The sequence below is a fragment of the Bombus affinis genome, chromosome 10, assembly GCF_024516045.1.
Source record: "Bombus affinis isolate iyBomAffi1 chromosome 10, iyBomAffi1.2, whole genome shotgun sequence".
Taxonomy (NCBI): domain Eukaryota; kingdom Metazoa; phylum Arthropoda; class Insecta; order Hymenoptera; family Apidae; genus Bombus; species Bombus affinis.
The window spans coordinates 11,292,249-11,317,824 of record NC_066353.1 but is presented as its reverse complement, the minus strand read 5'-3'; the positions used below and the strand labels follow the sequence as shown (position 1 = coordinate 11,317,824).

The 25,576-nt window shown below is 30.0% G+C and overlaps 4 protein-coding genes across 13 annotated transcripts; all 4 read left to right on the top strand.

The window, feature by feature from the left end:
• The first annotated feature begins 299 nt into the window (after nt 1-299).
• On the top strand, nt 300-5,806 carry LOC126921231 (Golgi apparatus protein 1). The gene is made up of 13 exons (XM_050732600.1): nt 300-820; nt 924-1,904; nt 1,995-2,096; nt 2,174-2,458; nt 2,550-2,719; nt 2,791-2,908; nt 2,998-3,194; nt 3,272-3,491; nt 3,565-3,891; nt 3,960-4,139; nt 4,224-4,452; nt 4,553-4,659; nt 4,730-5,806. The coding sequence occupies exons 1-13, from the start codon at nt 497-499 to the stop codon at nt 4,892-4,894; spliced, it is 3,405 nt and encodes a 1,134-aa protein (XP_050588557.1). The 5' UTR covers nt 300-496; the 3' UTR covers nt 4,895-5,806.
• Nucleotides 5,807-5,951: 145 nt separating this feature from the next.
• LOC126921259 (carboxy-terminal domain RNA polymerase II polypeptide A small phosphatase 1) lies at nt 5,952-13,829 on the top strand. Of its 5 annotated transcripts, none has more exons than XR_007712267.1 (5): nt 5,952-7,317; nt 8,050-8,483; nt 8,569-8,754; nt 8,827-9,133; nt 12,626-13,829. XR_007712267.1 is itself a non-coding variant. In XM_050732718.1 (5 exons), the coding sequence occupies exons 2-5, from the start codon at nt 7,248-7,250 to the stop codon at nt 9,016-9,018; spliced, it is 882 nt and encodes a 293-aa protein (XP_050588675.1). In that variant the 5' UTR covers nt 5,952-7,071; nt 7,220-7,247; the 3' UTR covers nt 9,019-13,829. The 5 variants fall into 5 exon arrangements, 4 of the variants coding, with proteins under 4 accessions (XP_050588675.1, XP_050588671.1, XP_050588672.1 ...); XM_050732718.1 differs by having other exon boundaries at nt 5,952-7,071; nt 7,220-7,317; nt 8,827-13,829; XM_050732714.1 differs by having other exon boundaries at nt 5,952-7,154; nt 7,220-7,317; nt 8,827-13,829.
• A 1,033-nt stretch (nt 13,830-14,862) lies between these two features.
• On the top strand, nt 14,863-18,853 carry LOC126921250 (KICSTOR complex protein kaptin-like). 6 transcript variants are annotated; one of them, XM_050732672.1, is made up of 8 exons: nt 14,863-16,267; nt 16,899-17,058; nt 17,136-17,401; nt 17,513-17,679; nt 17,739-17,926; nt 18,016-18,094; nt 18,156-18,447; nt 18,533-18,853. In XM_050732672.1, the coding sequence occupies exons 2-8, from the start codon at nt 16,914-16,916 to the stop codon at nt 18,602-18,604; spliced, it is 1,209 nt and encodes a 402-aa protein (XP_050588629.1). In that variant the 5' UTR covers nt 14,863-16,267; nt 16,899-16,913; the 3' UTR covers nt 18,605-18,853. The 6 variants fall into 6 exon arrangements, with proteins under 6 accessions (XP_050588629.1, XP_050588627.1, XP_050588628.1 ...); XM_050732670.1 differs by having other exon boundaries at nt 16,831-17,058; XM_050732671.1 differs by having other exon boundaries at nt 14,863-16,295.
• Nucleotides 18,854-19,076: 223 nt separating this feature from the next.
• On the top strand, nt 19,077-25,118 carry LOC126921238 (tetratricopeptide repeat protein 7B). The gene is made up of 15 exons (XM_050732635.1): nt 19,077-19,387; nt 19,975-20,126; nt 20,237-20,405; nt 20,834-20,896; nt 21,724-21,906; nt 22,193-22,322; nt 22,465-22,601; nt 22,686-22,924; nt 23,007-23,195; nt 23,266-23,444; nt 23,512-23,951; nt 24,040-24,278; nt 24,384-24,488; nt 24,573-24,664; nt 24,765-25,118. The coding sequence occupies exons 1-15, from the start codon at nt 19,264-19,266 to the stop codon at nt 24,895-24,897; spliced, it is 2,574 nt and encodes an 857-aa protein (XP_050588592.1). The 5' UTR covers nt 19,077-19,263; the 3' UTR covers nt 24,898-25,118.
• The last annotated feature ends 458 nt before the right edge of the window (nt 25,119-25,576 follow it).

The window sequence follows — 25,576 nt, the reverse complement described above, 5'->3', positions numbered from 1 at the left end:
ATAATTTAAGCTGAAATTAAAATATTTTTGTTATTATACATTTTTATAAAGCATCCTTGTATTCATTATATAGTAAAGAAGCATAGTAAAACAGTAAAATTTTTATCAGCAAAATGAATTGAATCTGATTCATATTAAAAATTATTATTTTATTTTTTCGAACAATAGAATGCAATTAAAACAATGTAAAACAATTTAATTCTCTCGTATAATAAATTAATTTCATTATTTTTTTGCAAAATCTGCCGTTTAAGGTTATTTGAAAATTAAATAGAACTATAGATGACGAGTATTATATAGAGCAATCTGTCCGTGCAAAGTTCGGTATTATACACGAGTGTACTATTATTCGTGACGTTGACATTACATAGTCCATAATAACAGACGAAAAGAATAAGAAAAAAAAGGAACGGAAATCTCATAAATGTACTAAAACAGCGTAATATGTTTCATGGAAAATAAGTTCTAATTGGAGAAGTGAACCTAATTCATAAGGATGGAACATAAGACAAACATAAGAAGCATTTTATTTGTGATTTTTCTACACTTGTCGGTGCTAAATTGTACTCACTTGACGAAAACTTATTTTAAAGATGAAATTACAAATAATGGTGACAATATACCAAAAATCAGTTGGTTATTTAGCAATTCTGCTGACAGTTCCGTTAGAATTAAAAGAGCCAGCATAATCAAGATAAACGAAGATAGTTTATTAAAATCTATGAACATTAAGTGTCGACAAAATTTGAATCGCCTGTGCGGTGATATTACTAAAAATAACGACGAATTAATGCTGTTAGAATGTATTCAAAGTTTTAAGGTATAACTTTGAATTAACAGAACAGTTATTTTATAATATAGAGTACTTAATAATACAAGTAAAATAAAATTACTAATTTTAATTCGGTTTTTTCATTTTACAGCCAACTGAAGTATCTGGTATTGATGATGAATGCCGACAAGCAATCTGGGACTATATCTTAAATGTTACAGGTAACTCAAATATAGAACGTTTAGCTAGAAGAACCTGTGGCAAAGAGTTAGATTCATTGGATTGCACGGCTTTTGGTAATAAACATGGAGCATATCTTTCGTGTTTAATTGACCAAAGAGAAAAAGTAAAAAATCCTCAATGCATTGCATATATCCAAAGGTTAGAATGGATTGCATTCAGTGATTTTAGGATTATAACACCATTTTCTTCAGATTGTGAAAATGATATTAAAAGATTCAAATGTGACAAGGTACAACCTTACAGAGACATATCCCAAGGACAAATATTAGCCTGTTTACAAGAACATGTTAATGAACTTCAACTTCAATGTAAAAGACATATACTTCATGTGTCTGAAATACAAGCAGAAAATATCAACTTAGACCGACAATTGTATTTAGCTTGCGAAGAAGACCATACTAGATTTTGTCCAAATATTAGACCAGGAAGTGGTCAAGTATATAAGTGTTTAATGCAACACAAAACAGATAGATCTATGACAACAATGTGCCAAGAACAGCTTGCAAGACGAGGGAAATTAATTGCATCTGATTATAAAGTTAGTAAAGGACTAGTTAAAGCTTGTAAAGATGACATTAAAAGTAATCATTGTAGAAGATCTGTGTTTGAAGATAAAAACATAAGACTTGCACAAATTCTTCTTTGTTTGGAATCTGCGGCAAAAAATGGTAGTAAAATTGATAATAACTGCCAAGCTGAAATGTTTGATCATAGAAAACTTTTAATGGAAGATTATAGATTATCCCCTGAGATAGTTGATGGTTGTGCTAATGATATTACAGCATTTTGTAATAGTTTAGAAGTTGGTGGTGCAACAATTCATTGCTTGATGGAGCATACAAGACCAAGAAAGAGGAAATCGAGAATATCTAGTAAATGTCAGAGAGCGGTAATCAAATGTTTTCATATATACATTTATATACATAAGAGATTATATAATAATAAATATTAATGAAATGTTTTTCAAACATAATAATAGTTAGAAGATCTAATTATGGAAGCTGATGCTGGAGAAGATTGGAGAATTGATCCTGTTTTAAAGGAACAGTGTGAATTAATCGCTAATGTAGTTTGCAAAAATGTAAGAAAACAATTGAAACAACTCAATTGATATTTCATTAAATAATAAGTGAATACTGTAATTTGATTTACATATAGGTACAGGGAGGTGATGCCAGAATGATATCCTGTTTAATGGAACAGCTTGGTACAGACAAAATGACAGAAGCTTGTGAAACTGCTTTAGTTCAGATACAATATTTTGTAGCTAGAGATTTCAAACTAGATCCTCAATTGTATAGAGCATGTAAATATGATGCAACACATCTATGTCATGCAAGAAATGCATGGGCTAGTGATGGAAAACAAATGGATCCAGAAAGAGGACCTCTTGTTTTACCATGTTTATATAGACATGTGTATCATCCTCAAAAGAATATGACAGTAAGAATTCATGTGATTTCATAAATAACTATATACAATACCTTAAGTAACCCTGGAAGTTAAAAGCTATTCTTGTATTGGCTCATTTTAGTTAAGAACAGAATGTCTTGAAGAAATTAGACGCGTTATGAGACAAAGAGCAGTAAATGTTGATTTACAACCTGAAATTGAAGAAGTGTGTCTGACTGAGTTAGCATCATTTTGTTATGACAAAACAGCAAAAGGAGAAGAAATATTATGTCTTCAAGATAATTTAGAACGGTAATAGTAGATGTATTCAGTCATATGAAAATTTCTAAATTTATTTTACAATCCATTTGTTTTATTCACAGTTTAAACAAGAATTGCAAATTAGCAGTCGGCAATTTTACGGAAGAACAAGCAGAACGTGTTGAATTGAATCCAATAATTTCTGCTGCATGTTACCATATCATAGAGCGTCATTGTGAGGTGCAATATAATTTTTTCAAAAATTTAAGTTAAATATTAACACACATAATTTTTACTTATGAAACTTATATGAAATATTTAAAAAACAGGAAGTATTAAAATATGGTAAAGATGAGGGTGATATGATGGAATGTTTAATAGAACACAAAAATGATATAGAAGGGCGATCTGATTATAAATGTAAAGCAGCAGTAGAACACTTCCAATTAATATCATTAAAAAATTACCACTTTACCTATAAATTTAAAGAGGCTTGTAGACCATCTGTTAAAAGATGGTGTCCAAAGTGAGTAGATTTCTTAAATATTTTATATGAATTTTTATCAATACAAGAATGTTTATATTTTAAAATGTAATATTTAGATCTAAAACTAAGGCAGAAGTAATAGAATGTTTAAGTACAAAAGTGCAAGAAGATATAATAAAAGATACTCAACATCACATAACAAAAGAATGTAGACAACAGTTAAAAGCGCAGCTTTATCAACAAAGAGAAAACATTCAGTTTGATCCTATCTTACAGGCACAATGTACAAATGATATTAAACAGTATTGTTATGATCTTGAACCAGGCAATTCTCAGGTTGTGATATATACATATTTGTCTTTATATCTATATTTTGATATCTATATTAATGCAAACATTATTACTTCAGATTCTCGAATGTTTAGCGGCACATAAGTCAAAATTAACAGATGCGTGTCATAAACAATTGTTTAAAGTGAGGAAACAAGAATTCCAAGACAGTTCAAGCGATTTCACTTTATTAAATAATTGCCGAGCGATGGTAAGGCAATTCTGCCATGATATAAGTCGTTCACAAGCGTTAGATTGTTTAAAAAAATATAAAGATGAACCAACGTTTGATGATAAATGCAAAAGTATTGTTATTCGAAGAATGATTGAACAAAACACAGACTACAGATTTAATACTGCATTACAAATTGCATGTTCTTATGATATTAATAAGCATTGTAAAGAGGTATGTTTGGACATATTTTACTTATATCTTTTTTCTACCTTATTATACGTATGACATTCCCTCATTAGGTTTTATTAAATGAACCTACCGATAAAGAACTCGAAGGAAAAGTTATAAGGTGTTTAAAAATTAAATTTCGAGAGTCAAAACTTTTAATAAAATGTGAACACCAAATGGCTAACATACTTAGAGAAGCAGCTTTAAATTATCATTTAAATCCATTATTAGCCACAATGTGTGCACATGAGGTATTACCATTCGAATATTTTCAAAAAAAAGGATAAATAATTTGAAATAAATATATTAACCAATGTAATAACTATTTGGAACAGATTGAAACAGTTTGTAAAGCAGATGACAATGATCCAGGAGCTGTAGAAGAATGTTTGAAAATGGAATTTAATGCTGGAAATAAAGATATGAAAGAAGAATGTCGCATGGAAATTGCTGACTTAATAGAACAAACAAGAGCAGATATTAATGTAGATCCATTATTACAGAAAGCATGTGCCGTCGATGTCAGTAAATACTGTAGTGATGTTCCTCAAGGCGCAGGGAGGCGTACGTTAAACAAATAAACAATACATTTTATATGTAAATTAGTTCATTTATTAGAAGCATAAATCTGTCAAAATTTTATTATTTCTTCTTCTTTTCTTAGATATCATGTGTTTACAAAATGTATTAGACGACAGTAACAAGTCTCTACAACCTGATTGCTATAAGATGTTAACTACAAGGATCGAAATGTTCAGAAATGCGGCTAAGGTAGCGAATTCTATATTTCTTATAATACATATTATATATTAATAATATATGTATATTTATTTATTTTCAGTTAATTGGACCAAATTCAATCCAGGAATTGTATTCAACGGTAAATCAGTCTCCTGCAAGACGATATTTCATGATTATCGCGTTAACAATGATTGGCTTAATTTTCATTACCGGCTTATTTTGTGGAAGAGTAACAAGACGAACAATGTTAATGAAAAATAAGTGATAAATTATAGTGAGAAAAATCCGTCCTCGAAGATTTTCTATCGCTGTAATTAAAAAGAAAGAACAAAATCAATTCCAAGTAAACATCGAAACAAAGAAGAAGAACAGAGTGATTGTACTGGTGACCTTCCTGCAAGATATCAAACTGTGCAAAATTAAGATAGAAGTTGCATTTTTTAATATTTTTATTTATCTCCTTTTTTAATATACATATAAATTTATAAAAGAGAGCGAAAGGGAGAGAGAGAATATATATATATATATTCATATACATATTATGTACACGATTCTACATTCAGTAGTATTATCATAAATATAAAAAACTGTAAGTTTGAATGAATGTAATGTATGATAAACTGAAAATGATTTGCATTTAAGGTAGATTTTAATAAAAAAAAAATATATTAATAGAGAATATATATATACATATATATATACAATAAATTGAAATGAGGAATGAAATTTTATGTCAATATTCTATACATTTGTGATATATAACAAAAATTCGTATAAAAATAAAATGGTCACATTTTATTTAAAGCAAAACATATTATCTGGGCACAAATTACCTTGGTCTTCCATTTTAGAACGTTAGAATGCATATAGAATAAAAATTATCGGGAATTATTTACAATGAATGAACTTGGACAATTATGTAATGTGCACATAATATGAAACGTATAAGAATATTACATATTTCTTGACAAAAAAAGTTATGCTCAATTTATAGTAATTAAAGCTATTTAATCTTATCATTGAGTACATATATTGCTACTGTGTATCATAAGTTAAGGTATAAGACCAAATATTGTGTTACACGAAATATATTACGAGGTGAAATTTCAAGGTAAAGATGCTGAACTGTAGTCATGCCGTTGTTAGTTATAAAAAATAAATTTTCTTTCTACCCATATTTATATTGTAAAAAAATATGACCCAAGTATCATATACGTAATTCAGTCATAACGTCTAAATATAATGAAACTCAAGGTAAATGAAGTGAATTTCTCATTTAACAAAATTTAATTTCTAGTAGGCTATAGTTCCACTGGAAATCTATCCATCTGATATGAATCATTACTAACAAAATCAGTTGATGGCCACAAAAGGAATACAGCGAAACCGTGCACCTTGCTTTGCTTTTATGGCAGTAATTTTTGAGTTCAAACGGTGCGCAACGGTCGTACATATAATTCGATTGAAGGTCGCGAGAAGGCGCGACAATCGCGTGAAGTACAAGAGCCAGCAAAACATTAACATCAAAAACCTCTGTAGCGCAGGTTCGCAACGTTGTTTCCGTTGAACGGACGAAATTGTAGCTACAGTGAGTGTTTGTTGTGTGAGAAAGCTACATTGTTTAATGTTGTGTGTGTTAAGTGTATAACATGATTGTTACGAAATATTAATGAATCCTTATTGTTACCAACTCAAATAATAAACAAATACATGAACTAATTATATCAAACAATAATATCGAAAACCATCGTGGAAAGATTGATATATGTGAGGTGCGTCGAAGGACATCATCATCGAATAGAAAAACGCATTGAAGGAATAGAACGCATACGACAAATGTCGAATCGTAATGAACTGCGCAACGACATAGGTGTGGCGCGTAAAAGAGAGAGCGTACATGCACGTATACGTAGACATACGTGCAATACGAGCCCCCTTGGAATGAATGTAACCAAGAATTGGATTAACTTTCCCCAGTTACATTTACGTTTAAGAAACCGATCGATTCTTTCAATGCAGTATCAACTATAATAATCCGATCCTACCAAGTTAATCGTCTCTGCACTGTACCGCCGAGTTACATTGGTATTTAAGATCAAGATAAATCCTGTGCTGATCTCGGTGAAGTAAATATCACTGTTGGTATTGAAAACACACCGTGTGGGTGCGTGTGCGTGAGCGTACTCGTGCCCGTGCCCGTGCCTGCGCCTATGCGTCTCCGTTCGCCAAGTTGTGGTGATCTTCGTAGAGGTGGCGGCGGCGGTGGTGGAGACAGTGAAGGTGGTGGCGGCGGCGGCGGCGGCGGCGGCGACGACGGTAGCAGCGGCAGCAGCGGTGGCGACAGTGAAGGAGACGGTGGAGGTGGTGGTGGTGGCGGCGGCGGCGGCGGCGGTGGTGGCCGCGACAACGTTTGGAGGGAGAGATTTCGTACGTCGTGACTGAGTGAGTGAGTGAGTTGGTGCGTGTGCGTGCTACCGCGCGTATACGCTCTCTCTCATTCTTGGGATCGTTCGCGTGTGTGTTGTGTATGTATGTGTATATATATATATATATATTGTCGCGCGCGCGCATTAACGGAATTCACGATCAGCACGCAGGGACTCTCAACAAATGTTTAAATGGACGCATCGTCCATTATCACCCAAGTGTCGCGGGATGACGAGCTAGGCCAATTTAATAATGGGAAAGGTAGGTGTTTGCTGTGAATATAGGCTTGCCGCCTTACATTTTTTTTTTTTTACGTTTTTCTTCCAGATGCTGGATGGAATCTGCACCTGTTACGGGACTGCACCTCGCTCCTCACCTTACCTCACCTAACTTCTCACCTCTCACCCCTCTACTCCTCCCTTCCACTGCTATTCGCCTATACTTCACTTCCGACGTCTCTTTTCCTCTCGCCCTCGTTTTTGCCTGGCCTCGCCTCGTTTTGCCTCGCCTCGCCTCTTCACAAATCGTGTCTCCTATCCTTCTCCCCCTCTTTTTCTTTCACCTAAGTTTCGCGTGTAACTTATTGCATCGTGTCGTACCCATACCTTGCCGCCGTTTTAATTCACTTAATCCGATTCGTTTACTCGATGCTCAAATATTGCTTGGACGAAGCCAAACAATGTTTAAATTAAGATAAAATAAAAATGTTCCTCTCCCATTTCTTAAAACTGTCAAAATACATGCTTATAGAAATATTCTACTATCCTAAAAATGGTAATTTCTAATAATTCATCCCTTTGTACATTAAGCAGAAAATAACGTTCCATCAATTATAAGAATAAATTTTGCATTTTATCTTCCATATACTTTTGCATAAATATATCTCTATTTTGGCACAAATTTTAACAATTTTGATCACTTTTTAATGTATATATCATATACATATTTGCATATGTGTATTTACAAGATGATATTTATTTTTTCCAAATGTAGCTCAGTTACCACAAGAGAATGAAGTGAACAACACCGGTTCAGCCAGTGGCAAAAAGCCAAGAGGGCGTGGGCTTCTGCGATCTCTACTTTGTTGCCTCGGTAGAGGACGTGGAAGTAGTTCTAAAAGTTCAAAGACAAGCTCGTTACAAGGCGATGGACATGGTTCTCCATCCCTAAGGACTGGATCCCCAAGGTTCCTTCTCCCACCTGTCAGACATCAGGATATGCACAAGAAGTGCATGGTGATTGATTTGGATGAAACACTAGTGCATAGTTCTTTCAAACCAATCAACAATGCCGATTTTGTTGTTCCTGTAGAGATTGATGGGACAGTGCATCAAGTGTATGTTTTAAAGAGGCCTTATGTGGATGAATTCTTACAGAGAATGGGTGAACTGTACGAGTGTGTATTGTTCACAGCAAGTTTGGCTAAGGTATATTATGCAAACAGTTGTTTATTATAACCATGGGCTTCATATTTAGGTTTGTTTGAACATTCGATATTTCTGATATTTACAGTATGCTGATCCAGTAGCAGATCTGCTTGACAGATGGGGAGTGTTTAGAGCAAGACTGTTTAGAGAATCTTGTGTTTATCACAGAGGAAATTATGTTAAAGATTTAAATAAACTAGGGCGGGATTTACAGCAAATTATTATTGTTGATAATAGCCCCGCCAGTTACATTTTCCATCCAGATAATGCAGTAAGTTTTACCAATGAAAAATATACAAAAAAGAAGAAAATAATTAAAGAAATAAAATAAATTCATTTTTAGGTACCAGTGGCATCATGGTTTGATGATATGACAGATTCAGAACTATTAGATCTAATTCCATTTTTCGAGAAGCTCAGTAATGTGGAAAATATTTATACAGTCTTGTGCAATAGTAATCATCCTTATAATCAAGTACCTCCAGCTGTACAGAATAGTCCAAGCCCAGGGTCAGGTTCACTTGGTGCTTCCTAGCCCTACCTAAATTCTGGCCAAGTAGCCAGTATTATCATCGCTCAATGCACTCTGAGGAGAACTTTGATTGGAATATTCCACATTGCTTGTTTGTTATGTAGCAATGGACAACCAGGTATGACCCACTAAGTGTTGGGTGTATAATGTAAGCATACCTATCAAAGAGTCATCCAAAAGGAGGTGAAAATTCTAAACCCTCCTGTATTCATTTTGACACAACATGAATCACAATTGCTTTATCATTGGCTTCAGTTCTTTTTCCTAAGAAATAATAATATGATATAACTGCTCACAGTATATCAGGTACAATGAACTGATCGTATTTATCTAATTATTAAGGTATTTGATGAAAGATTAAAAAGTAGCTCAATTGGTCATAAACAAATAACTCTTCCAATCACATTGACATGGAATAGATTTCGAATACAACTTATTGGTTCCATAATGAATTAATGCGTGTTTCCGTGTTTGATGTACTTGAGAAAAGGAGCAAATGATAACAATGAATGTAAAAAGTGAATATGCATTTGAAATCGAATAAGTACATGTACGTGATTTAAATTCATGCAGAGTATATAAAAAATTATTTGCACGAGAGAATAAATCAAAGTGTAGTATTAAGTAACACTGAGAGAAAAAAAAATAGATTACTTAAGAGTCTTTTGATGGGCCGTTATAATTTTTCCCTCTGTATATTCCGATTATTTACCGTAGTTTTGCATTGCTTTTAACCATGTTATATGTGAAACTTCAATGAGTATTTCTTATATAATCATAAATATTGTGCAAAGAAATAATTAATTTTTATACAAATTTTATGAGGCTGATAATTCCAAATAGTTACGAAAAATGAAATTAAATCATGAAATTTTCTTACCCTTTATAATTAGAATTTGTTAGAATTCACTAAAAATTTGTGTGTTTGATTTTGCTTGATCAAACATATATTTTATAAATGAGGTTGAGATATAAATCGGAAATTTGGGGATATGATGCAAATATAAAAAAAATTGTTTTAATAATTAGATTGAGTGAAAAGTACAGAGAAAGAAAGAATATATGTTGTTTTTATTATTTTCATGCTATTTTAACTTCATTCCAAAGAATAATTAAAAAAAGACAATGCAATGGGAATTGTATAAGATAAAAAATCAATATATATTTGGAACATTAGGTCAATGCATATCATTCTTTCCCTCCAGGCAGTTATATAAATAATGGAACATTATGTTAATCATTACAATATCATTAACAAATTAAAATCATTTAGATGTAGTCCATAAAGGATGAATAAGCAAACAAATGTATATTTACACATGTAAATATATTTACTAACAGATAGTTGTCAATTTTGTACGCTTAATTCGTGCATAAGAAATGTATAGCTAGCATTATACTTTCATATCCAATCAAACTGTCGTTACTTATACTTTTTTATTTTATTCGTATCGTTGCTAATATATTTGTCAGTATGAATGATGCAGTAAATCAAATTTTATTGTACTGCCGTCATTAACTTAATTTCAAATATCAGATTACTAAGGATACTACACGTCGGTCGCATTATTGAATTTTTAGAAAAAAAATTTTACAGAGGAGAACAGGCAGTCAACTAGATACAGTTTTATAATACCTGTTAAAGAATTTTCTAATCATACATGTTACTCACGTCTTAACGCTCATCCTATTCAATATCGATGTATTTTCATCCTCTATTTTACATAACATAACACAAAAATTTGGGAATTAACTTATTGTCCTTCTTCGGAAATTTTAATGTTTTTAAAATTTAAAGATAAAGAAGATACATTAATAAATAGAAACAAAATGTTTAATCCATCTTTTATTAAAATGAATTAAAGAAAAAGAAATTTAAAATAAATTTAAAATAAGAAATTTAATGTAAAGAAATTTTATAAATTTTAGAATAAATCGTTATTATTTTTAAATAATCATTCAATAAAGTTTAACAATATTATATATAGTTTGGAGGTAGTTTTCTTTAATTTTAGTCTATATATTATTATTATCTGATATTACGTCGCTATTTATCATTGAAAAAAAGTAAGCCATCAGTGTTGTAGGTTTTTATTTCATAAAAAAGGGGCTAGGGTATACAGAGATAAGAATATTATACAACAATAAGTTATACATATTGCATAATATTAAATGGCTTCCAACTATATATTTTATCAGTTTTTTGTTTTATATGACAGTGTTTTAAACGGATCAGTATCGTTCACAACTAGATCTTACTTTTAACCCAACTGGTATAACAGTGCATAATGTACTAAAAATTCGAATAAGCAAGAACTAAGAAATCGATTTTCATAGCTATAATATTTTTATGTAAAAATCATATTAATACTATTTAATCCAAAATACGCGAACTTACTTCTCAGCATTGTATATAAATGTTGAATGTTTATATCTAAACCTTAACTTGTTAGCCGTATTTTTATGTTCATTATTACTCGTATTTAAGAAGTAACAGCATGCTATGGAACATTTGTACTTATTGTTAGTAAACGTACCTCGCCTTCTATGTTTGACTACACTCGAAACTCTTAGAATATTTGATTTAACTGTTTTCAAAGTATAGAATTATGCAATAATCATATATCTTTACTTCAATCTTGTTTTATATGTGTATGCTTTTCGCAAACTCGACGAATTCATTAAAAGAAAAAGAAATCGAAAGTTATACAAAACGTTCATTAGCTCTTAAAATTTCTCGAAAACACAATCGACTTGAGAGATTACATAAGTAACAATATTTACCATACACTTTTACAAAAGTATGTCAATAAGTGTGATTGTTTCCGCTCGTACAGTGCCCATCGAAATGACTCTACTAATTACAGTGCACCTTTTCGGGAAGTGCATATAAAAAACACGGAGAATATGCCACCCACACAAGGAAATTTTATATGTATATTCCAAATTGAACACAACGTCTTTTATAATGTTCTCATGTACTGTCTGAAAGCAGTCATAAATTTAAGATACGATCTACAAGCGATTACAATGCGACATATACAGTCATGTGGCAAAATCCTAAGAAACAGAAAATATTTCTAAATTCTACGATCTTCTCTTTTTTATTATTATTATTTATTATTATTTCGTTCTCTTTTAATATCAGGAATCTTTCATCTCTAATGATTTTTATCATAATCAAATTCAAGTACGGAAAATATCATCGTAATGTAAAGCTTCATCGGTTTGATGGAAGATCGGGAGGATGTGTGAAGAAGCAAAATTAATGTTGCATCCGACGAAGACCACGTTCCTTATCGGATCTAACATTAAACACACGAAATATCATACATCAAACATCCTTAAGCATCCATCATGTCGTGCTTCCGTGATTAATTAATATTAACAATCTAGTATATTGCTTTTATGGAATGCAAACCCGTTGGATGCTCTAGACGAGTATCCATAGTATTTCATAACATAATAAGTGCGTATCTTTTGTCGTGTTTCGTTTTTCCAAGCATTTTGTTTTGTTTTCTTTTTTAATTATTATTATTATTATTATTATGACTATTATTATAATTATTAATATTATTATTATTATTATGGAGTTGTAACATGATTGTAGAGACGCTATAAAATAACATTGAGGATGATGGCTTTCGTCTGCTACCAGTTGAGCGACAGAGAGAGAGAAAGAGGGAGAGAAAGAATACAGTACACTTAGATTTATTATAAAAGCAAAAAAAATTGCGCCGAGAAAACTGTTAGCGCGAGAAAGGTGTAGCGAAAACGATCGTGATACGTAATTATATATATATATATATATATATATATATATATAAATATTTAGGTAGACCAATTAATTTTTAATGCGCGATACTTTCGTACAGCGACGCAACGGTGTCTCCGAATTCGTAGCTCTTTGCCGCTGTAATCTGACATATATACATATATATATATATATACATACATATATACATATATATATATATGTGTGTAACGCATACATACATGAAAGTACAAGAGCTGTTGCTCTTATTCACAAACAGGGAGCGTACAAGTGATATATTTTTGATTAAATTCAATTGTACAATATCATTCGCTCGTATGATTGCGTTTACGATACCGTTAAATACTGAGCTATATCTTGAATTTGTTAAAAGCCCACTATTATACGTACCGGTGATTTTATTAAAATTAATTATAAATTTATCTACGCCTCTACATGTGTAATGTTCGTTGCTATGAAGTGTAGGTTTACTTAACGATCTATGATAAAAACGATGAAATTTTAAAAGAAAAAATGAGGGGAAAAGATAAGTAGAACGAATTCTGTGTCGTTACTTTTATTGGCGCGTTTGTCATTGCATTAATTTCGAATGATTATTGTTATCGGCTAGATTCGCTCCGAAATAAAGCGACTATTTGGTAACGATATATCGTGTTGCAATACAGCAATAACGAACCGCTAACATTTTTCTCAGTGCCGAAAAAACATCGTTACTTCGCAGCAGCTTTGCTGTAGTACGAAAGAAGCAAATATAATAAGAGGATATAATTTTGAAAGAGAGGAAAAAGAGAACGCGTGTGTGCATGTGTGTGTATGCGCGCACGCGCGCGCGTCTGTGTGCGTGTAACATGGAGAGTATAATTTAAAAAAGGAATTTTTTAAATGAAATAAAAATAATGGAAAGAGAAATGACGGAAATGGTAAAAACCGTTCGCCGGGCGACGGGCGCAAAGTCGAAACTGAAATTTTTTATATGTAATCAGTTTAAATGAATGTGAATGGCGAAGAGGCGAAATAAAGGAAAAAGCTCGAGACTCCAGTCGTGTTGCCCTGTTACATCCTGAACGATTACTAAATTATTGTATCATTACTATACATACATTGTACAAAAAAGTGAAACAATTCGTCACAAATGGAATGAAATTACATACTATACTAGGGTTCATAATATCTTGTCGGTAAAATGTGTGAATGTGTCCGCGTGAGATAAAAAAGAAAATGAAAAATGATACTAAAAACAGAATGAGAGATGCGAGTATGCATGTGTAAAAAAAAAAGCAAACGTAATTAACGATATTGCCTTGATTTGTAAATAAAATTTAATTACTTCCACTAATGAAATCTTCTCTGCGAATACCGAACGGGCCGCGATCAGTCCACGCGGGCTCACCCTCTTCGATTTCGTATGTTTTTTACTAAAAAACCGTAATTGATTTTTTAACAGCGAGTATATTTTGTACAGTAACGGAACATCAAATATATATATAAATACACACACACACACACACACATATATATATATATATATATATGTGTAATTTTTAAAAAACGTGGAGGTGAGCCCTGTGCATCGTACCAGAAAAATCAGCTAGATTATGTAAATCTCCCATCCCTCCGACATGTCCAGTTTGCTCTGTGATTCTGTGTTTAATAAAAAAAAAGCAAAAAAAAAATATATATATTATGTATATGTATATATGTATATGTACATATACGCGTTTGATAAACGAGTTCAAGTAGTTTTTGCATGATCCCCGTATAAAAGTGTCCCCCATTTACTGATTGTTGTACATTATATACGTACTTCAGAATAATTTTTACATTCACATATTCATTTGTAATATTAAACGTTATTAGATTCTTGGGAGGAAAATTGTATTATGGTTTTCAGTCTTATAAAGAGGTATGGTAAATTTTCATCGTTGGTTTTAATTATATCGTTAATATGATGGCAGAATTAGGTCCACAAAAAAATTATACTATTTAGCAAACTTGTCATAACACAAGGTAGAGCGACATTTAATAATTTTTGGTGTATATTATGATATTTCGTAGTTTAATATTATAAAAAGAATTTCATTACATAAAATTAGGTTGAACGAAAGAATGTTAGAACAGGACTGTGTTCGAAATACTATTCTTTACGTTTGCGTATGTACCATATGCACCGCTATGTTGGTTTAAATGACACCACAGTATTTAGGTCAACCTGCTCGATCGCACACGATTAATTTCGATATTGAATTTTCGCGAATGGCAATTACCTTACTATAAAGGTAAATGTCATGACTGACGTATAATATGTTATTAGTTTCTGGTAAACCACCTGTCAGTGGTTAGAGCATATACCGTACATGGTACTATACATGATAATATGTAGGTAGTGTTAAAACGATTAACATTCTGTCAAGAAAGGACCCTAAATTATAGGTAACTTGACTGATACTAAATTAAACAAAATCAAATCAATTTACTTTGTAAAAGTAATTTAAATTGTATTTGGTGTGTGTGTGTGTTTTTTCTTTAGATAAAACAGGTAGACTTGCACTCTGACAAATGTATAGTTTTTATGCTTTTATATTAGATTATTTGGAAAATTTTCAACCAAATCAGATAATTGAAGTACCTAAAATCAAATCTATATTCATTTTGAGTTGTTAACTATATTTTCATTAGAATAGAATTTTTATTTAGTGTATTTATTTAAAATCGTAGCAACTGTTCGCAAATATTTGAAAAGCGATTATTTTTTTACAAAATAATGACATTGAGATACATTTAATAAATATATCCTAAGGTTAATTACTAAATTTTGTATAATTTTATTTATGTATTAGAAAAAATAATTTCATCGTAAATAAGATCATTGACTAAATACAAGGTAGATCTGACATCTGACATTATGTACATATATAGAACTCCGTGTCTCACGTTCTGAAATACCGACCTCGATAAAATTAGAATTTCTCACGCCCCCTGCGATTTGTTTCGGCGAATATAGAAATTACAACCATTGACTTAATCTATGATGTGAATCACATCTATTCTGTACACCACAGATAAGTAGATGTATGTATTTATATTTACTGTTGCAATTCGGCACAATGCACGCGCGAGGCACCTTTATCATACATTTTTTTCGCAATTACGGTTACGATCATATATATGCTTTTGTTTTCTCTCTACTCTCTACTCATTTCTCCTTTCTATTCGAATCAGATTCAATTCGAATGTGTAGCAAGTGGATGACCTAGCGGTAGCTTTTGTCGTCCGTTCCAAAGCGGCGTAGTGGTCGCTAAACGCGCATGTGTGTGAGAGATTTTGTGGTGCGCTGTGTGATTAATACACATCAAAACAACATTAAATGATGACATCTCCCACCACCAAAAATGGAACGAGTTGCCGGATCTGTGTATACTAGCGCTAGTACCTCATCTATGACTATACGAACGATAATGTGATAAAGGTGCCCTAAAGGTAAAGAAACTTGCAACATAAAAATGCAGTGAGTGTTAGGTCTATAATGTATCTCGTTTGTACTACAATTTCAATATAAAAAATAATTATACAATATAGAAAATAATATTTAACATTCTCAACTTCTAATGATTTAAACATATGCAACAAAATTATATTTGACAAAAGTAGAGAGATATAGTACATATTAAATGAACATGTACATATATGTATGCAAATAAAATGTATCTTTATGTTTATACTTAATTTATTGTTAATGCAAGATGATATTTGCTATTCATTAACAAACAAAAACTTGATCTCTAACGCGAAAATTATACAAATCTGTGACTTAATCTTGTACCAAAAATGAGTTTTACATTCTTAACCTTAAATTTAAACTTGAGGCTATTAGAAGAAAAATAGGACATTAAATATAAAGAAATGAATTATGGTTCAGAATAAAATTTAATCAAAGAAGAACATTTTTAATGATTTTATATAAATATTTAATTTCATTTATTTGCTTTTATAAATATGATACAATCCAAGCTAAATGACAATCGAATTATTGTGTTTATTAGTAATTTCTTTCTGTGAAGACAACATGAATAATTTAACAGACGCACATTGGTTTCCCTTAACATCACAGGGAAATATTTATTCAATGACCAAATTGTGTTCTGTCAATGGTTCCAATAAGGTATTAGTGGCTTCTTTGAAAAGAAAAATATATTCTTGTGAATACCATTTGATGCCAAATCTACATTTAAGACCACTGGTTAAAGAACTACTTTTTACATACATTCCCAGTTTGTAACCTTAAATATTAACACTTTATCCAAAAACAATAGTTTTCTATATCTGATTAAATGTTCCTATTTATTAGGTGGTGCAGAAATCATATCTATTGATGCTTATAATAAGTCTGACAGCGGTGATGGATTTGTGATAGGAATAACTATTTTGAAAGCAAGTACAGATACATCTGTAGAAAGATATCTAAATATATATACAGAAGGTGCCATAGATGGCGAAGGAGATGAAGGAAGTTCCATTGAAGCTATAGCACAAAATTGTCTTATGGTGGAATTAGCATATACACCGTACCATTTATATCATACTATATTACCCCAACAAAATGTCCCTAATGAGGTAATTTTTTATATTAGTAATGATCTTTTAATTATACTTAAAAAAATGAAATTTAAGCAAATGATATTTTATGAATTTATAGCAGAGTTATAACTTTTCCTAAGATTTTAGGTTGTTTGGTTACTCTCTGGCAGTGATTATAAAATACATATGATCAGAGAAGACAAATTAAACCACAGTTACAGTGAATCACCTATTGAAAAGTACTTTCCTGAATTGCATGATATCCAAGGAATTGCAATATGGATTAATATTTACTATTATGATAATTACAATTGGTATGATATATATGAATTGAATCTTTATGCATTACATTATAATAACTAATAATACTCAGCTTTAATTTGTTTAGGAGACTGACAGTAATCGGTTGTGAGTGTGGATTGGTCAATGTAGCTATAACTAATGTTTTAGAATTAAAAGTTTGCAGAAGTTGGAAATTAAGATATGACAGACCTGTTTCCAGTGTATCCATTTTTTCACTTCAAAATAATATTGAGAAACCTTCTTTTCTTAGCTCTAATAGTAAAATTTATTACACATATTAATATCTGTATATCCTAAAAAAGCTTGATTAGAAATCAAAACTAATGTATATTTTCAATTTGTTGTAGACTTGAAATCTTTCCTAAATGATCAAGAAACAAAACTAAATGTTCTTGTTGTGAATACAAGTAATGCAGTTGTCTTTATGTAAGTTAATTTTGTTTTATATATGTATAAGAAAAAATAATTTCATATTTTTTATAACTAGGGATGTTCTAAATAATGGGATGGATGAAGACATAACATTAAATGGTAGTGAAACATCTGATTGCATTTTATGTTCTTGTATTGCTGACATAAATATGGATGGGCAGAATGAGATACTCTTAGGAACCTATGGTCAAGAAGTTCTTATTTTTTGTTTCATAAATGACTCGTGGGAATTGATCATAAGAAAATTATTTGATGCTCCTGTACATTCGATATGTTATATGGATATCACCAATGATGGAATGAAAGAACTTATTGTCCTTACACAACGCGGAGTGCATATATTACAGGTTATAATTTGTATTTAATTAATCAATTATAATATTAATAGATGACAAAAGTTTCAGAAATTTAAAGTAGACATATAAATTGCAGCATAATATTATGGATGTCAAAGATAAATGGAAAAAACGATATAAAAAATTTCTTGAAGAAAATAGAATATAGCTTAATCTTCAAATTGCCATATAGAAAGACTTGAATTGAGGTTTAGTCTTCAGGGATTGAGAAGAGAGTACAAGAAATTACAAAATATAAATACACACGTTTGATATTATTGATATTATGTATATACATATGTGTATACACACACATATGGATACATATAATATCAAAAAGAATAAAAGGAAATTTATTTTTATTATTACTATAATTGTAAAGTTGAATAATTTTAATAAATATAGTCAAAGAATAAAATATTGTTGTTTATTTTTAAATTAAGAAAGATTATTTACTTTTCAAATATAGCAAATCTATATCAGTAGATAACTAAATTATAAATTTTGCAGATTTTATTTTAAAAATGAAATGATATTTTCATATAAACTAGTCAACTCACGTATTAACAGTCAAATGAATGCGCAATTTCACTGGTTCTTAAACCGACGTGTTTCACGATGCATCGTATCTAGACTTCGCAGAATCAGTGACATAACAGACAGTTCAAAATAGTGTGGCACGTGCTTGAAGTAGAAATTGTCATACGTGTATCTTTTATGTTGTGCCCACGCTTCTAACACTGATGATCGATATATTACATTACGTCTTGTTGAATATTACGAAAGAATTTAACAGCGTATTTCATTCTTTTTCCTACGTGAATTAGAATGACTAGTAAAAAAGGACACACCCTCCGAATTGAATCAGAAATCGATAAAAACCGCGAGGACGGAAATTGGAAAAAGGTTATAGAATTGGCGGAACACCTGAAAGTACAGTACCCTAGTAATGGTAAATGTTTCTTTTTCTCGTAATGTTTTAAATAATCAGATTTATATGTTTAAAAAATTTTTTTTATAAAAGATTTGATAAAATTTTATAGCAATTAACTGTCACGTCATGAGTTTCGTAACCTGTTTATGTAAAAAGAAGTTGTTAAGTCATTTCACGAATTATAAGGATTACATGTATATCAGTCAAACATAATTGTAGTAAAATATCATTTGATATAAATCTTCTTAATTCAACACTTTTTTAAATTTAAATTTATCTGTTTGTTAATAAGTATATCTGATTTTAGCAAATACTGATAATTGTCAATAAGAATATTTTTTGTCTTCTTAAAAATTTATTTTTGACTTCGAAAAGATAATATATCTTTCTTATGAATTTTGTATTATTAAAATCTTAAATAAGAAAATTGTATGCAATTTTATTTAAGTTAATGTATTAAAAAATGAACATTTATATCTATATTTAATAAACATGTCATATTTCTGAATATTTTAATACTGTTAAGAAAATTTAATTTCATATTAAAATATATAAGATAAAAGCATATATCCAGAACTATGTATTCATGATGCTTTTGATTTTAGAATGTTTAGCAAATTTTTTATGTGGGGAAGGAAGATTAGAAAGCTTTTTAGAACAAACTCCACCTATAGATGCCAACATTGGAAAAGCTAGAAATGGACTACAAGAAACTAGAAAATACTTGATCCTTGCAGCAAATGAAAAAGATAAACAAGTAATTACAGTCATAATTAATAGTTTTTAATTGAATAAAAGATAAAAATTTATGAATCTGATAATTTTAACTTTGTATGAATAATTAATAAATAATATTTTTAATTATAGGCTTTGGTTGTATTGGATGCACATTTACTACTTGGTAAATTGCATTATGCAATGGGGATGTATGAAGAAGCTCTGAAACATTATCAACAAGCTGAATTACACACACTTACAGAAAAACCATTACCTTGTAGAAGCCTACGTATTATTGCAGAATCATATGCAATTAAAGGTTTGCATCAGATATTATTTACATCATTTAGTACGTTGCTAGTATGTACTAGTGCATTATTATTTCTAATACCACACATAATAGCTTGCCAGTTGAATAAAGGAATGATTTATATCTATCATAGTTTGGTGTCTTATATATTTCACTTAACAAATTTCTTTTTTAATAATTCTGTACTTTAGAACATTAAATATATGCTGAATTTGACAGTATTGCACTTAATGTAATTATTCTAACAAAATTTAAAGAACTGCATATTTTTTTCTTATTTGTAATCTCTACTAAGTATAAATCATCTTGTACATCAGCCTGAAGGTAATACCTAATCAAAATTTAGTTACACAAGCAATGAGTTTTGAAAATATTTGTTGTATTTTGAATATCACAACTAATGTACAACTTAGAAAAAGAAAGACTGTTTACTTTAGACACAGAGAAACATTTATCCTGCCGAAGACTGCGCATTATTGCTGAGTCATATGCAATTAAAGGTTTGTATTTTGCTTCTTTTTATTTCTTTTATTTGCCATGTGTAAGTGTATTCCATTTTTTTTATTTTTCTTTGACTATCCATTAAAGTGTTATTGTATGCTTTATCATTATACAAAACATCTTTATTAATATAATAGTCTAAATCAAAAATATTTTCATTAACTTTTAAAGGTTTGAAATATATGTTGCCTTGTCAATATCATTTTCATGCTTAATTTTATTACTTTCAATAATCCAAAAAAGGGAAGATGTTCTATTCATGGTAACTATGTTTCCTTACTTCTGTTTAAATTAATGTTTACTTGCATCTTATCAATATTGACAACTGCTGCATGATAAATGCATACTGTTTGAAAAACATTCATTTTTTCTATCTATCTGTTAGACATCCTCTTATAATATATATTTCAATTAGTAGTCATTTTATAACATATAAAAAGACTCTTTGCATGTTTTATCGATAATAACTACTACACTTCAGTTGAAACAAAAAATTAATAGTTTATACCTACTGTGCTGATGTCTTATTATGCAAAATGAAAATAAAGCTAATATACTTTCTGTAGATAATTCGATTGTTATGATTGCATATCATAAACTTTATCAATGCATATAAATAACTGTAAGTGTATTGCATAAAATATTATGAAATAAATCTGCTTAAAACAGTGCTTCTTTTTTGCTGCTTCTCTTATTTTCTGTGAATATAATATTTGTGTATTTAAAAATATGTACCTTAATATTAAAAATTATATTATTATTTTATTATATTCATACCAATCCTTATACAATAGATCCTTTTAATAGATGTTTTTATTTACAACAGGTCTTTGTTTGGAAAAGTTACCACCAAATTCTAAATCAAAATACAAAATAGCAGAATGGCAAGAACAAATCATCAAATGTTATGAAATTACTGGGGACCTGACATTGGTGTATTTACAAGAACAAGAAAAACTTGCAATGCAACATCAAAATGGCACGTCTACCGTAAATAGTAACAATGCAGGTGATGATTCTTTTCAGCACATTCTTTTCCATCAGATAATGCTAATTGATGCTTACTGTTCCATAATTAATGAATGTATGAATAATATCTTGATTGGTAATCGGGATATTCACTGAATGAAAAAACAGTAGTAGCAAGCATTAAAATAAATTTATTTTATAAGAATATTGCATTAACTATGTTTATTTACATTTTTTCAGGTGATATTATAGGGTTGTTGGTGGAATGTGACAAAACTTGAAATTTGGGTTTTGTAGTTAATACCTTAATATCATTTGATCAACAGGTACATATTCCTCTCAGTCTTCGTATTGTTCTACAAAACATATCGGGCCAATTTTGGAAACTGCACTACAAAGGGCACCCATATTGTACATTCAAACTGGTAATATTCAAGGTGCAATAAACCGTTACAGGTAATTAACTGTTTCTATTAATAAAAAATGCAAGGAAGGAAATGATAGCAAGAAGATGACAGCAATAGCAAATACAATTTAGAAAAAATATTTTGACAATTAAATAAACAATCTTTATTTATGAAATTCAATAACTTATAAGGGAAATTTTATCTGCTGTGGAGTCTACAACTACTCAAAGTCTTAGAGTTACTTTAACAAGACAATTGGCAGAAGTATTAGTTCGAGGAATTAGCGGTGCGGAATATAAAGCTCCAGAAGCACCAAGTGATTCAACAGGTAATATTATTAATAAAACGATTGTTATTATGATAAAATTTGAGATGAAAATAAAATATTAAATCATTATTGTACTTTTCTCAGATTCTCCTTGGAAGCCAAAGAAATATTTAGGTCCTAATATGTTTGTGCCAAGAAATGAGTATGAAGAAACAATTCTGTTATTATTAATAAGCGAAGCTATGGCAGTTAGAGATGCTGTCCTTAGTCAATCTCCAGAATTTAAAGATGCAAGAATACATGCTTTTGAAAATGCCACTGCAGTATATGATCTCCTCACAGTAGTCGTTGTGAGATGGAGTCAAGTAGATTTGCTATATGAGGTAATTAGAATAAAATAAAAGAAAAGTAAAGACTCAACATTCATTTTGAATGAAAGTTTAATTCAATTTTATATCTTAATAGTCATTTGAAAGAGCAATGAAATTTTCTCATGAGGAAGCCCATGTATGGACTCAGTGTGCATTATGTTTAATTAGTATGGGGAGATATATGCATGCATATAGGGTTTTGAAAGTAGTAGCAAGATTATCACCACAGAAGGTAATGCCTTGTCTTTTAGCTGCAAGGTTGTGCTATGAACAATTAAATATGGTAAGGATTGTTTTCCTATAAAATAAACTACATAAAATAATATACTAAAAGCATATTCGAATAAAAATAGATAAAAGAAGGTATTGAATGGAGTCAAAAAGCACTTCAAAGAGAAACATCAAATTCTCAAGGAATGCAATCAAGATGTCATCTCTATATTGGTATTGGTCATAGTATTCTTGCTACAAACACTATAGTAAAAATGGATAAAACTTACCATACCAAAACAGCTTTAGAATGTTTTCAAAAGTATGTACAGTTAAATATAAAATAAAGGATAAGTTACGTATTATAGTATTATACATTTATTTAATAGGGCGCAACAGTGTGATCCAAACGATCATTTAGCTGAATACTATTTAGCACATGAATATGCAATTAACAGACAAATTAACGACGCAATGGTTCATGTAAAAATTGCGTTAAATCTTCGGGCAGAACACATTCCATCCCTGCATTTATTGATATTACTGCTGTCGGCACATAAGCAATATTCTGAAGCATTGCATCTAATAAACAGTGTGTTAGAAGAATATCCAGATAATTTAAATTTTCTTTATGTAAAAGCACATCTCGAATTACAAAGTATCGGTGGTGAACAAGCATTATTCACCATAAGACATATGCTTTTACTTTGGAAAAATTTGTATGAAGATCAAACTAATGCTAATTGTAATGAACAGCACAGTGAGAAACGCAGTGAAACAAGAAGTGTTTTTCAACTGTATGCTTCTGAAATGTCTGATAAAGACTCTAGTATGTATTTAGTATCTTTTTTCTAATTTGTAATTTTTAAGATTAAATTGTTTTATATAAAAATTTCAAATAGCAAATTTTTAAATAGGTTCTGTACACGCACAATCATTGGCTGCTTCAAGAGTAGAACAAGCCTTATCTGAAGTTGCATCATCACTTAGTTCTTTTACCCCAAAGCCTGGACCACAAAGAGCATGGCTATTACAATTACAAGTTTGGTTATTACTTACCGAAGTATACTTAGTTTTAGATCAGCCAAATGGTGCTGTTCTTTCCTTACAAGAAGCCACGAATATTTTCCCACTAAGTCACCATATTATGTATACAGTAAGTTATATTATCAAACAAAAAACTAAAGATGAATAGTTTGCTTTCTATTTTGCATAACTTCATTATCATGATACAATGTATTGAAGCTACTTTTCATTCCAGCGGGGTCTTCTTCATGAATATAAATTGGAATATATGGAAGCAAAGCAATGTTATCAGAATGCAGTTTCAATTAATCCATCACATATCAAAAGTTTACAACATTTGGTAATGTTTATTGTAATTTATAAAATAATAGTTATTACTGTATGAAATAGTATACAATTGTTTAACGATTATTTCCATTATTAGGGATTAATTTATCACTATTTGGGAAGTCAAAGGTTAGCTGAAAAAACTTTACGGGATGCTGCAAAAATTGACCCAAATTCTCATCAAACATGGTATAAAAATATTGATTTATTTCCATTTATATTTGAAAATGCAATGGTGTAACTTTTAAATAATTATACTTTTAGCCGAATTAAATCTTTTTATTTGTAGGTATAATTTGGGAAAAGTGTTGGAATCCTTAGGTGAAGTAGAAGCAGCGAGTGATTGTATGGCAACAGCATTGGAAGTGGAAACCACAAATCCAATATTACCAATTCTCTCGATTCCAGTTACATTTGAATGATTTAAAATTTTAATTGTTTAATTATAATTAAGGACAAATCACAATTTATTGTGCAACATTGGCATTTGTTTGCTCTTGTGGCAATAGTACCTGCTTATCTCTAAACTGTTGCATTATTGTACAAATAAATGAATTCTTTAAAAAGTATTAGAATTATGCAAATAATTTATCAATAATCAATGTAAAAATCTCTAATAAATAAATAGTTGTAAGATAAAAAATTATTATTCCTTTAGATTTTTTGTAATATTTAATTTTAAACATTTTCTACGAATAATTTTTTTATATTTTATAGATATATTTATATTAGATAATATCAAACAAAATATTAGAAATACGTTTATAAATATTTATTTTTATACATTATAGCTGTTACACTATTTTTATCTTATGATATTCTACTATTATATATTTATTCTATACCTTAACGCTATATTGTTAATGTATAATTAAAAAAACATTAAGGTTGAAACTAAATGACTGTAGAATAATAATTATTCAATAAACATTCTAAAGGGAATGTTATTTCGTAAGAATTATGTTCCGCTAAAAAATATTTTGTCAAATATAAGTCAATTTACTTTTTATTATTGAAAATGCATGTAATATAGGTTATAATATAATATAGGTTATTTTCTTCTGTTTGCACATATTGTAATTGAAGGCAAGGGTTTTTTAA

Excerpts from the sequence above, each read along its gene's own strand:
- LOC126921259 (XM_050732718.1), top strand. The coding sequence starts at position 7,248 with ATGGACGCATCGTCCATTATCACCCAAGTGTCGCGGGATGACGAGCTA. Across the intron at positions 8,484-8,568 it reads TCACAGCAAGTTTGGCTAAG|TATGCTGATCCAGTAGCAGA; the intron begins GTATATTATGCA and ends TGATATTTACAG. Across the intron at positions 8,755-8,826 it reads TTTTCCATCCAGATAATGCA|GTACCAGTGGCATCATGGTT; the intron begins GTAAGTTTTACC and ends ATTCATTTTTAG.
- LOC126921231 (XM_050732600.1), top strand. The coding sequence starts at position 497 with ATGGAACATAAGACAAACATAAGAAGCATTTTATTTGTGATTTTTCTA. Across the intron at positions 821-923 it reads AATGTATTCAAAGTTTTAAG|CCAACTGAAGTATCTGGTAT; the intron begins GTATAACTTTGA and ends TTCATTTTACAG. Across the intron at positions 2,909-2,997 it reads TCATAGAGCGTCATTGTGAG|GAAGTATTAAAATATGGTAA; the intron begins GTGCAATATAAT and ends TTTAAAAAACAG.
- LOC126921238 (XM_050732635.1), top strand. The coding sequence starts at position 19,264 with ATGACTAGTAAAAAAGGACACACCCTCCGAATTGAATCAGAAATCGAT. Across the intron at positions 22,925-23,006 it reads AAGTAGATTTGCTATATGAG|TCATTTGAAAGAGCAATGAA; the intron begins GTAATTAGAATA and ends ATATCTTAATAG. Across the intron at positions 23,445-23,511 it reads GCTTTAGAATGTTTTCAAAA|GGCGCAACAGTGTGATCCAA; the intron begins GTATGTACAGTT and ends TTTATTTAATAG.
- LOC126921250 (XM_050732667.1), top strand. The coding sequence starts at position 16,803 with ATGACAATCGAATTATTGTGTTTATTAGTAATTTCTTTCTGTGAAGAC. Across the intron at positions 17,927-18,015 it reads TTCTTTTCTTAGCTCTAATA|ACTTGAAATCTTTCCTAAAT; the intron begins GTAAAATTTATT and ends AATTTGTTGTAG. Across the intron at positions 18,095-18,155 it reads AGTAATGCAGTTGTCTTTAT|GGATGTTCTAAATAATGGGA; the intron begins GTAAGTTAATTT and ends TTTTATAACTAG.